Source organism: Lithobates pipiens, unplaced genomic scaffold (assembly GCF_037356315.1).
Source record: "Lithobates pipiens isolate NorthernLeopardFrog02 unplaced genomic scaffold, aLitPip1_a1.2 Scaffold_13, whole genome shotgun sequence".
Taxonomy (NCBI): Eukaryota; Metazoa; Chordata; class Amphibia; order Anura; family Ranidae; genus Lithobates; species Lithobates pipiens.
The window spans coordinates 230,602,662-230,616,139 of NW_027507718.1; the positions used below are offsets into that span (position 1 = coordinate 230,602,662).

At 42.6% G+C, this 13,478-nt stretch overlaps 1 protein-coding gene across 3 annotated transcripts in view; it reads right to left on the bottom strand.

The window, feature by feature from the left end:
• The window catches only part of ARHGEF18 (Rho/Rac guanine nucleotide exchange factor 18), a 569,373-nt gene that overhangs the window by 279,090 nt on the left and 276,805 nt on the right, over positions 1-13,478 (bottom strand). For all 3 annotated transcript variants that reach the window (XM_077476320.1, XM_077476319.1, XM_077476321.1), the window contains one exon: positions 7,858-8,255. In XM_077476320.1, the coding sequence (XP_077332446.1) occupies positions 7,858-8,255 (398 nt within the window). The remainder of the gene's footprint in view (positions 1-7,857; positions 8,256-13,478) is intronic.

The following is a 13,478-nucleotide window of genomic DNA, read 5'->3' on the forward strand; positions in this document are numbered from 1 at the left end:
AGGTTTCACCCAAAAGAAAGCAGAGAAAGAAACTGAAGCCTCATGCCAGAAACCAGAGTCAGAAGCTGAAGCCGCATACCAGAAAGCAGAGAACGAAGCTGAAGCTGCACGCCAGAAAGCATAAATGGATGCTTTGGAAAAACAATGTGAGCATGCCACAGCCATGGCAAGGTTAAGGGTCTTAGAACAAGCTGCTAGTGAAAGCAAAAGAGACAATAGTTGCAGACACTCAGTTGTATCTTATACCTCAGATTCTTCACATACCTCTCCAGAACGTCAACTCCCGTCACAGCAACCAAAGCACTCAAAGTCTCTTATCTGCACCTACTGTACCTCAAGTCAATTTGCCTTTATATCTTCCAGTACACCAGACTGCAGCATCTCAGCAAGCAGCAGACACTGGTATGCATATAACAGACTGTCCACCTTACTTTGGCACTAACCAAGTACCTATTGGCAAGCACACTAAACCAACATGTCAAGTCAACATGTTAAGCCAGTTCCAGCATTGAATGCCTTCGCACCAACATATATTCCCAAGTCACTTAATGTCAATGCACCAGCTATCACAACTAACTCTTTTCCTCCTGCAGTCATGCATCTAAAGTCTAAGAACATGGACATGTCACAGTTTGCTAAATACATGCTCTCCAGAGAGCTCACTAAGACAGGCCTCACCAAGTTTGATGACAAGCCTGAAAATTACAGAGGCTGGAAATCCACCTTTAAGGCTACCATGAGTGACCTAGACATCAATGCCACAGAGGAATGATATCTGTTCATCAGATGGCTAGGTCCCCAGTCAACTGAACGCATCAAGAGGCTCAAAGCAGTTCACATCGACAACCCCACGGCAGGCCTTAAGGCTGCTTGGGACAGACTTGAATGTACCTTTGGCAGCACAGAGGCCATTGAAGATGCCTTATTCAAACAGTTGCAAAACTTCCCAAATATTTCTTCTAGAGACAATAAAGTTTCAAGAACTCAGTGATCGTCTATTAGAGCTTCAACTTGCTAAGGGGGACATCAACTTACCTGGTCTCAGTTACCTTGATACTGCTCGTTGTGTCGACCCTATTGTTCTCAAGCTACCATATGGCATTCAAGAAAAATGGGCAGCGCTTGGATCAAAGTATAAGGAAACTCATCAAGTTGCCTTTCCTCCTTTTCCCTACTTCTGTAAGTTTATCAAAAGAATTGCAGACACTAAGAATGACCCAATGGTGACTGTAACCCTCTAAGTTCACCCTCTCCAAGACCTATGAACACACGTATGACACACAGAGACCATATAGGTCCAGTGTTAGTGAAAATTACTAATGTTTTACCTGCACCTGCTACAGTTCTCAAAAAGACTGATCAAAATAAGAAAATTGGGAACCCAAATCACCAATGTCTGATACATAATAAACCACATCCACCTAAGAAATGTATCGGCTTCAGAAAATAAACTCTACAAGAACGTAAGGAACTTTTAAAGACATTTGGAGTTTGCTACAAATGCTGTGCCTTCACAGACCACTTTGCAAAGGACTGTAAAGCTATCATCAAATGTATAGAGTGTGACAGTGATGACCATGTGTAAGCTCTTCATCAATATATGCACAACTCTACTACACTCACACTCCGTGACAAATCCTGTGCAAAGATTTGTTCAGTGTATACCCCAAAGGTCAACCTGAAAAGGCCATAAGACTGTATACTATTCTGGATGAGCAGAGCAACAGATCTCTTGCAAGGACACCGTTTTTTGAACTGTTGAACATAACAGGAGATGCTATACCTTATACCCTGAGCACTTGTGCCGCCACTTCAGAAGTCTTAGGTAGGAGAGCCAGTGGTCTTGTAGTTGCTCCCCTGAATGACAATGTGGAAATATTCTTACCCACTATCACTGAGTGCAACCAAATCCCAAGCAACAAACAGGAGATCCCTACTCCTGAAGATGCCTTTCACCATTCTCACTTGAAGGACATAGCAGACCAAATACCAGCCCTCAACGAAAGTGCTGATATCCTGCTGTTACTCGGCTGAGACATCTTTAGGGTGCACAAGGTTCGTCAGCATATCAATGGTCCACATCATGCACCATATGCTCAGTGTCTGGATCTAGGCTGGGTCATCATAGGCAATGTTGTCGAGACAAAGGCAAAAGGTCTTACTCAGTCTCTTTCTTTAAAACACACGTCCTGTCAAAGGGACGGACTACTTGTTCTGCAAAATGACCACATCAATATAATGTGAAAGATAGACTGTTTGAAAAAGCTCCACAACGGCACATCATACAAGATGATAAGAAAGCCCTTAATGTCTGGGATGACGACATCGGCAACACAGTGTTCGAGGTAACCACTAAAGATAATGAGTTGGAAGACAAAGAATTTTTGAAAACCACGAGTAAAGAGTTCTACCAAGATGATTCCAACAGATGGGTAGCACCTCTAAAATTTTGTACCACAAGAAAGAGACTACCAAATAACAGAGTAGAATGCATTAGGAAGTTCTCTACGTCTCAACAATGGCACTATGTTCCCACTAACCTCAACCCTGCTGATCGCGGCAGTCATGCAGTACCTACTATTGCATTTATGGACACATCATGGCTATCTCCACCAGTACACTTGAATGATAAACTCATCTCAAGTTCTACAGATTCTAACTTTAAACTGGTTTATCCAGAATCTGATAAGGAAATCAGAGCTGTTATCACCACACTAAACACCTCTGTGAAACCAAGGGTAAGGCTGAGTCCTCACCGCTTTGAACACTTTTCTAAGTGGTCCTCTTTTGTACAAGCCATTGCACGTCTTATTCACATTGCTCATCAATTTTGCAAACAGCTCTGGCACTGGAAAAGAGTGTCACAAGTGGCACATCTGTAAAGGCCCTCCCGCAATTGAGGAAGTCTCTCAGGCAGACAGGGCATTCATCCAATGTGTCCAACATGAAGTGTACTCACAAGAGATTGGTAACGTATCAAAAGGACTCAACCTATCTAAGAATAGCCCTCTGTACAAATTAAATCCAATAATTGATCACAACCAGTTACTTAGATCTGACTGTGGGGCCAATTTTACAGGAGCAGAAAAGATTGTGAACTTCTTGAATGACAACAAGTGTAAATGGGAATTCAACCCACCTCTTTCCTCTCACATGGGAGGCTCCTGGGAACGGATGATTGGAGTTGCAAGGAAAATACTGGACTCTATGCTACTGGACCATAAAACTTTCCAGCTTACCCATGAAATCTTAGTCACTCTTCTTGCAGAGGTGTCTGCTATAATCAAAGCAAGGCCTCTAGTCCCTGTGTCCTCAGATCCAGAGTCTCCACTGCATTGCTCAGCCCAGCCACTTATTCAAAATATTGGGATAGCCACTATCCCCACAGAGGAACTTCATTATCCTAATGTTTATAAACATCAATGGAAACAGGTTCAACACCTTGCTAATGTGTTTTAGAACCAGTGTGGAAGATGGAGTACCTTTCTAACCTTCAAAGTCACAGTAAATAGCAAGCCAGCAAACCCAACCTAAAAGTGGGAGACATAGTTCTCTTGAAAGAGACAGATTCTCATCGCAACCATTGGCCTATGGGTCTTATTACAAAGACTATGCCAAGTATTGACGGAAAAGTATGGAAAGTAAAAGTTAAAGTAATGAAATAAGGTTCTACACACTTTTACTTCAGGCCTATAAAGGAACTAGTACTTATTTCGCCCAAAGAAGAAGACAAGTCATCAACTTGATTCAAAGGGAGGTACGAAGGATTGATGCATGTTGCTGCCTTCCCCTCTGAAGATGGATATTTCCCTGTCACAGCGTGGACCTTCGAGATCAACATCTGCAAGTATATGCTAAGGTTTGCATTGTTACCTTGTTCTTCCCTTTCCCTCTTGTTTTGCAGGTGTTCTTGGAAAGAACTTCAGTACTTATATTTGGACTTGGACTAAAGTTTGTAAATAATAGAAATCATATCTTGACTCCGTTTGGCCTGCAATTAATATTTTATTTTAAACCTGGCTTCCATCAATAAGGCTTCATATAAATCACCAATAAATCACTGTTTGAAATTAGAAGGGGGCGCCACCCTAGAGAGAATGGTAGAAGAATTAAAATGTATGGGTTCTAACAGAATCTGAGACTGCAGTGTGTGGCGAAGTTGTAGGTAGTGGAAGAAGACTGTATTAGACAGGTGGTACTGCTTGCTATACAATATGGTCAAAGGACAATAAAGTTCCTCTATTATACAATTGGCGAAGGAATACAGGACCAGATTGTTTCCAGTGTTCAAAGCCGGTGAATCTCCCAGAAGTTTGTTCACTTCTGGGAGATTAGGGTTATTCCAAATAGTCATATACTGTGTGTAGCCTGTATGACCAATAATGGTACACACAGCCTCCCAAACTAAGCTCAGCCAGGCCCTTGAGCTCCATTTTAACAGAAGAGAAAAATAGTCTCTCAAAGAAATGTCAATACACAGACATCTGCTAAAATCTGATCCTTTACTAATATTTAGCCACAAGAAGTTGTATATTAAAAAGGGTGATAATGACCTTACCATCATTAATAACAATGTACAGAGCATACAATGTACAGAGCATATAGCTTTATACTTACTATACTATACTATACTATACTATACTACTATACTATACTATACTATACTGTACTGTACTATACTATAAGCCCAAATACCTGGCTACAGTGCTTTTGCTAAATGTATATACTTATATTAAATTGGTGTTAATTTATTGGCAATATTTATCATTATTACTATTTTTGGGTGTCCTATATGACCAGTTCCATCAATTGTTTACGTGCTTTATAAGACACATCACGTTTGTTTTTTTACTTCTTTTTAGAGAACACCCCTCTCCAGAAGAAGGATTAGGCAAAACACATTGCTATATACAGTAGAACTCATCCACTGCACAAATTGTGATTACCAGATCTCTGTATGCAATAACTATATTTTAAAGCTCGGATGGTACTAGAGTCATTGTAGACCATGGAGTTGAATTTTTTCATATCATTTTGCTGTGGATGAGCCACTTCTTGCCCATGTCTTGGGTTTTAGCAGATGTGTGTGTAGTGACATTTCTTTGAGAGACTATAAACCTTAAAAATCTTCTCCTAAGTTTTGATGAGGTATTATTTCGTTGCTACTGTTTTTGGTATATGGTGGTAAGTAAAATATTACATCCCTGGCTACTAAATGAAGAATGAAAGTAGAACAGAATATTTGCTCTTCGCTCATTTATGCTGCAAAAAAGCCTGATTTGCTCCTAGTGCTTTCCCAATCTGAGTGCTGCATATCTTATATGTGCCTAGACTTCAGTTTTAACATAAGGAGGATTGAAGCTTGTGCTCCATTAGTAGAAAATGTAAAAGTAAGCTTGTGTCTTGGTAAGCCTTAAGCAAATGTCCTTTTTTCCCCTTTATTATAACAGACCTACACAGAATATTCAGCCATGTATGTATAGGGGTGAGACAAAATTGTGAAAACAAGTATTGTAAAAGAATATTGTAAAAGAAGTGTTACATAATATGGTGTTTGACTGCCTTTGGTATCCAAGACAGCCTGGATTCTCTGGAAATGTACAAATATAAGTCTTGGATGGTGGCTAATGAATGAACGATAGTATATAGGGCACTCTGGGCAAGTTAGCTCTCTAGTGGGCAGTGAAATACAAATGGAGGTCAATGATGGGTTAGACATCAATAGACAGGCAGCCTGGGATGCACTTCAGCAGCATATATGAATAACTAGTAGATAGGCTCATCAATATCCAAGACGTCCAAAAGAAGGGTCTTCTTGTGCGCAATCCTGTGTCCCACCACCGCAAGAGCCGGCCGTGCTGTGGGAACCAGATACTGGTTCCCACAGCAAGGCGGCTCTTCTGCCACTCTGGACACTCCACTCCACACCGCTGGGTGGTGGTGGGACACAGGATTGGGCACAAGAAGACCCCTTGCTGGATGTCTTGTATTGGGTATTGATGAGCCTATTTACCAGTTGATTTCTAAGTGCTTCCTTTTGTTCTTATATTTCTACCAGATGGTGGATAATGGAATCTGATACCACTCTTCATGCAGAAATCTGGGTCACAATGTCCTTTTGTATCTTTTGGTCAGTTGATCTTGTCGACTGCAATAATGCTTATCAGGCTTTTTTTCCCAGAAACTTCGTGACATCGCAATAAATTGGCAACTTCAGTCACAGAAGCACCAGCTAAGCGGGCACCAACAATTTGCCCTCTTTGAAACTCAGTAAGCTCTGTCATGACTCTGTATTACTAGCAGCGTACACGGGGAATGATGAAAGTGAGGCTTTCCATTTGTTAGCTAGGTGTCTCATCAAACAGCGCAAGCTAAAGAATGTTACATCACTTCCGCTTTCAGCCTTGTTCACATCGGCACGATTTGACAGGTCAAATCGCATGTCAAATCGGAGCCTATTGCCGGGCAATAGCAGTGTCCCAATTGGTGCGACACCGACTTTGCGGCGCCGCACAGATTTCCAAAAGTAGTTCCTGCGCTACTTTTGGAGACTTCAGGGGTGATTTCAATAGATATTCAGTTGCACTGAAATGAGGTTTTAAAATCGTGTGAGTTCAGATGAACTTGCATGATTTCAAAGCCGTGTTCAGTGTGAACAAGGGCTCAATGTGAAACAAGTCATCACTTTCACATCTGCAAATCATGTAGTGTTTACATAATTTTGTCCAACCCTTGCATGGATGTATGTGCAGTGGAGTAACTAGAACCCTTAGGGCCCGATGCAAGAAACCATGAAGGGCCCCCCTGAACCCTAGCCAGGGTCCTTCCCTCTGAGTCCGGTGGTGGAACTCCAGGGCATGGTCACAGGTATGACCTTTGTGAGCCCTGTAGTTCCACCACTGGCATCAGTAGTTTTTTTTATTATTTTTATTTTTTTATTTTTAGGTGCCCCATTGGGGGACTGTCCCTAGGCAGGATGGGGTCCTTGTCCCCAGAAGGTATGAGGTCCTTTTCTCCAGGGCAGATGAAGTTACTGCCCCCAGGTGAGAAGGGGCTCCTGTCCCCAGGGGGAGATGGAGTGGGTATGTAATGGTGTGTGGGGAATGGGGTCCTCTCACTCACCATGACCAAGCTGCAGGCCACGCACTCATCCATGTTGGCCTGGGCTCCATCCAGTGTGCTGGACGGGCGATCAGCATATCTCCCAGAAAGACCTTTCATCATCTGTGTATGATGGGGAGGAGGGGGGCTGGCAGACAAGCCTGCAGTATCCTCTGGGAGTCGGCTCTCATAGGGCTGCACTGCATCTGTGTGCTTAAAGTTTGTTTACCCGGGAGAAGTATGCAGTGCAGTGTGGGCCGGACTTGCGGGGGGGCTGGACTCTGGCTGGGGAGAACAGACATCGGACTGAGCGGCAATGCATGGAGCAGGAGAGGGGTACTCTGAGGAGCCGGCCGAGGACACAGGTCATGCGGGGAATGCACAACTAAAGAGCAGCCAGTGCAATAGTCGAGCATGGAGCTCTACTAGTCACCCTCCACCTCCAGCCACCCGTGTGCATGGTGCACTGGTACACCTAGCTGCCTATGCTGCTGCCGGCCATATGTAAAGGGGCTGCATGGGCCCCTTGCAGCACAGGGCCCAGTTGCGGTTGCGACTGCTGCACCCCCTATAGTTACGCCCCTGTGTATGTGGTATATATAAAGGTCGGAGTATAGCAGTGTTCAAGTGTATAAAAATTACATTTAACTTAGTTTTTAGTTGTTTTAAACCCATCAATGGTAAATAAATAATAAATATCTGAAGCTTTAATGTTTATTGCTACAGATTGATTAATCAAATTGTTAACCATCTTACCTGCGCACAATATCTGTTGGTGATATTGCATCATCCCAGCTGTGTCTCCTAGAAGTTGACAATGACCTAACTAAGATAGGAATAGTTTCCATGGACACATCTTCCTGGCATCTATTGTCCTTGTATATTTTAGATTCTGATGGACTTCCAGCGTCAAAAGACAAAGGGCAGAGGATTGGCTTGGTACAAGTAATCACAACCTCTCCATTATCAAAGCTAATGTTGGGTCCACCAGAAACACGGAAAGCATGGGTTTTCTGGTCAGTGTTCGTATCGTCCATCATTTCCAGATCTTTGTAGTACTCAGTTCCTTGAAGTGATGAGTCCAATGAAGGAAGATCTTCATTACTACTCATTGTATCACTACAGCAATTATCCAGGTCAATTGACTCGTCATCCTAAAAAGATAAAAAAACATCAACTCAGATTCCCAGATGCACAAGTCACAATAATTAAGAAAAAAATGTGTCAACAAGATAGGTTTTTAAGACATCTTTACAATGTGCCACTGAAGTTCAAACTAGAACAGATAGGACAAAGTGAAAAAATACATTGGAGGTTATTTACTAAAGGCAAATCCACTTTGCACTGCAAGTGCACTTGAAAGTGCACTTGGAAGTGCAGTTGCTCTACATCTAAGGGGTAGATCTGAAATTAGTGGAAGCTCTGCTGACTTTATCATCCAATCATGTGCAAGATAAAATGCTGTTTTTTTATTTTCCTTGCATGTCCCCCTCAGATCTACAGCAACTTTACTTCCAAGTGCACTTGCAGTGCAAAGTGGATTTTCCTTTAGTAAATAACCCCCATTGTGATAACACTACAATATGTACTGTGAACTGGTGGAACATTCTGTCTATCTTCTAGAAATCTCCCAAAACAAAAGCAATAGATTACTAGAGGTAAAACAGACAATGAACTCAAGCTGATTCTCTATATATAGTTATAGCATAGTTTTTTCCATTTGGGATAAATATTTTACATAAATTAATAAAAGCTGATCATCCATGTAACTGCAAAGAGCTTTTCTGTTGAAAAACAACAGACTTACTGGCTGGATCACCAGATGAAAGTAGAAGAAAGAAAGCCTTAAAAGGAAACTAATACAGCCATCACATCTAAGAATTGGTATTCTGCATTATAATAAATGTTTGCTTTTGGGTTTATAACTGCTTTAAAGGCAGTAAAGAATACATACTCAGCATACATAGATCACCTGCTTTTCAGTAATAAAAAAAGTTCCTTGACTTAGTTCTGTTTTCATTTGGCTGAATGACTATATTTCCTGTTTCTTATCATAATAAACGTGAATGTGAAAGAGGACCTTGCGATGAGGCATTATGGGCGAAGGTGCATAAGAGTGTGCATGCTTTAAAGTTAATTATTGGAGTTTGTCACAGGCCCCCAGTGTTAATGAGGAGGTGGAGACTCTGCATAAAGCATAGAAATGGTTGCAAGGGCTGAAACAATGGTAATAATGGGAGGTATTGTATTAGTACTCCTGGAACAGTGGAAGGGCAGAATTTTTCGACTTTTTTTTCAAGACAATTTTATGGTACTGTTTATAGAAGCCCCAACCAGAAATGATGCTCTGCCAGATCACCTAATCTAAAATAATGAACAAGAACATCTTGGTAGCCGTTACCATAACATAATTAAATGTTGGGCCTAGTTTAAAATGCACTGCTTTTGCAACCTGCAACGGGTGTCAATGCAATGCTAATGATACCCGAAACACATTGTACTCAAATCACAGAGAAATGTGAGCGTGTTCCTGTGTGATTCCTGGTGTGAAACAGCCCTTAATGTTAGCTTTAAACAACAAGCACATACTGGAAAGATATAAACAATTAATGTTATTAATTCCAAGGCCTGAGAGATGCTCTCCAAGACTTATGCCGCATACACACGATCGGATTTTCTGACAACAAATGTTTGATGGGAGCTTGTTGTCGGAAATTCTGACCGTGTGTAGGCTCCATCGGACGTTTTTTGTCAGAATTTCCAACAACAAAAATTTGAGAGCTGGATCTCAAATTTTCCAACAACAAAATCCGTTGTTGGAAATTCCAATTGTGTGTACACAATTCCGACGCCCAAAATGCCATGCATGCTCGGAATCAAGCAGAAGAGCCGCACTGGCCATAGAACTTTGTTTTGCTGGGCTCGTCGTACATGTTGTACATCACCTCGTCCTTGACCCTTCTGAATTTCCGACAACATTTGTGCAACCGTGTGTATGCAAAACAAGCTTGAGCCAACATCCGTTGGAAAAAAATCACAGGATTTAGTTGTCAGAATGTCTGATCGTATGTACGCAGCATTAGAGTGAGAGAGAATATTGTTGTAAAAGAATACAAAACAGGAAATTGAATGTTTCAAATAGGCATGCAAATTATAATCCCATGGGCAACAAGCTTTTCTTTTATCCTTTTTTTTCCCTTTTTATTAGGCAGTTTAGAGATGACAAAAAAAGATAAGAAAACAATAAAATGTTCAAGTGATTGAGCCCACGCATGGGCAACTCCTAGGAAAGACCAAAATTTAACAAGTTTAGTTCAAGGACATTCAAATATAACAATAAAGGAACACTATCATCATTTGAAAGTGTAGTGCTACCCCCGCAGTAGCCTCTATCCACTCCTTAGTCTTGCAAGTGCCTCCATAGCAAGATGTGTGCTATGGGGACATCCATGCAGGCGCACTGCCGAGCTGGGTTGTGTGACCCCTATAGTGCATCTAGGCCTCACCCCTGATTCCTCCATGCCATAATGCTGCATTGTGTGCTGGTATGTTGCATAAAAATGCAGCATTACTGCATTCCTAAAGTGGTTGTAAACCCTTACAAACTACTTTGACCTACAGGTAAGCCTAGATTAAGGCTTAGCTGTAGGTCCAAGAAATATCTCCTAAACCTACATGGTTTAGGAGCTACTTACTAAAAGACAGGCACCCCTGTCAACGCGCATGTGCCGTAGACAACGGCGCACAGGCACACTATCGCCGTTAGCAGCATGCTGCTGCTAACGGCGATATGCCATTAGTGGTGGCTCCCGTGCGCATGCGCGGGAGTGATGTCATCGCTGCTCCGACGCTGTGAGTGGCCGGAGCAGCGATACCCGGAAGAAGATGGACGCTCCGTGATACAGGGGGCAGCGGTGACATTGCTGGCACTTGTGTCAGGTAAGTGACACATAATGGGCTACTATGCGATGCATAGTAGCCCATTATGCTTTACCTTTGCAGGGAGACAAAGAAGAAGTAAACCCATCAGGGTTTACTTCCTCTTTAAGCAGCACAAATCAAAGCACCACATGTCCCAGCACTGTAGCATGTAACAATGCACCACATTACATAGATTTAAATGAGGTGTCATTACCTGACCTAACTGCCACTTCTGTTGGACAGCTTGGACTGTTAAATGAAACTGAAAAACAACAGACTTACTGTCAGGATCAGCAAATAATAAAACTATGTTATGGGGGACTCTGGAAACAAAGACTGTTGTGTTAATAACCTTTGATGGACAGCATCATAAATGTCATTTTTATTTTGTCCACAGTTCCAATTTAAAATCTAACATTCATCAATGACTATCCACTGTATTCTACATAACATTTTTATCATTAATATTCTCAGATGATACCATAATTCTAATGAATATTATGTTATAAAGCACAAAACAAGGTAACAAAAATGTTGAAAAAATATAAAAATTTTTAGTTAAAGCGGAGCTCCACCCAAATTACTACTCCTATGCCTATAGGATTGTCTTGTTGTGTAATTGCTGGATATCCCCCTTACCTTTTTCTTTTTTTAAATTTCCTGGTCCTGGAGATTCTGGAAAGGGGCGGTGCAGCTGCGGATATGGGCGGGGCTTCAGCGGCAGGTCTGCGCTTCCTGTTGGTCGCACTGGCTCCTGGGATCGTTTTTTTCAATTTCCCAGGAGTCTGTGCGGCGCCCAGGCTCGAGTTCTTGTTGTCAGCGCTCGAGTTTTTTGATCTGCGCATGCGCGAGATCGGCAATTGAAGGGGCGGTGCATGCTGGGACATCAGCAGCACAGTGTCCCAGAAGACAATGCCTGTGGGCTTCACATTCCCATAGGCAAGATGGAAAACGTCAGGAGACGTTTTTATAAAGTCTACACTATATGGAAAAACGGCAGCAGGAACCTTAAAAAACATAAAAGGTAAGTAAAACAATTATAAAACGTACTCCTTGCCATTTTACCAATAAATAAATAAATAAATAAACGGCGGTGGAACCCCGCTTTAAGAAACAGAATGCAATATTAGTCTTATTGGTCATATGTAAAAAGAGAGATATCTGCTCATCTCTGATAGAAGTCAACATAATAAACATTCACCAATGCTGAAAATGGCATTTAGTCTGCCAGGGTTGGCAACCATCTGTAAATTCATAAACAGTTTGGAAATTGCTGATCCTACAGTAGACCTGTCTCTCTGCTGCCTCCTCAGCCAATGGGAACACACTGTACCGCCTCCCCAGCCTGCCTTATTTGCCTTCACAACAGGAGGTGCCGGCAGCTGGAGAGGAAGGAGTTGACAGCCTGCATTGTGGGAAGGACTTCAATCTACTTGGAGAAGATAAGCTGGGCTGGACACATGCAGTCTAGTCAGTGGTTTACCGTGGTGGCCACAAAGGTGTGGGAGAGAGGCTGTGCTCCATATAGCTGGGCTCCGGTCTCTGAGCATGCCAGGAGATGGGGGAGGAAGCAGCAATGTGTTAGATTAGGCTGACTTTTAGATGCAAAGTTCTGCTGTGTGTGTGTGTATACTGTAGCTAACCCATAGCTGCATTTTCCCATAGACTCCTATGATGTCCCACGGTTTTGGTGTGGTTTCAGAAAGCACACCAATGGTGCAGCATGCAGGACTTCTGGTATGCTTTCTGAAACCGCACCAAAACGGCAGGTCTATGGGAAAGCGCAGCTAGCCCACACAAAAACCGGGGGGGGGGGGGGGGGTTGCGACACTTTAGCAAAAGTGCAGTGGGGCAGTATGAAGCCTTCTTAATTACACATGCGCAGTTCCGGAGCCAGCAGGATGGTGAATTGCTGTGCTAGGCCTTGGATCAGGCAGTGGGGCGCATCTGAGTGTGCGGCTGTGTGGTGACATCATGACACACATCTAGCATTGCTTTTAATTCACACGCCCCCACAGCCCAATCTGGAGCTGAGCCCAGCAGTTCACCATTTGGCTAGCTCCAGAACTGTGCATGTGCAGATCAGAGCTAAAGACAAGTGGATTTTTTTTTAAAAACTTTTCCTGCCAGACACCCACCACACCAAGGACCAAGATGAAAAGGTGCAAGGTGTTGCTGTGAGGTGGCACTCTGGGGGCTCTGATGTAAAATGGGCACTCTGGGAACACTAATGTAAGATCGGATTCTGGGGCCTCTGGTGTAAGGGGGGATTCTGTGGACTATAGGGTGAACGCTGGGAGATTTGAGTAAAGGCAGTCTCTGATGTCAACGTGGAGCTCATCCTGATTGCTGTACTCCATATTTTGTTTTGTTTGTTACTTACTCCTGTTCATTATCTTAACAGTTGCTGACTTTAATTAAGTTCTTTAATATGGGTGCAGCAAGGCAAAAATATC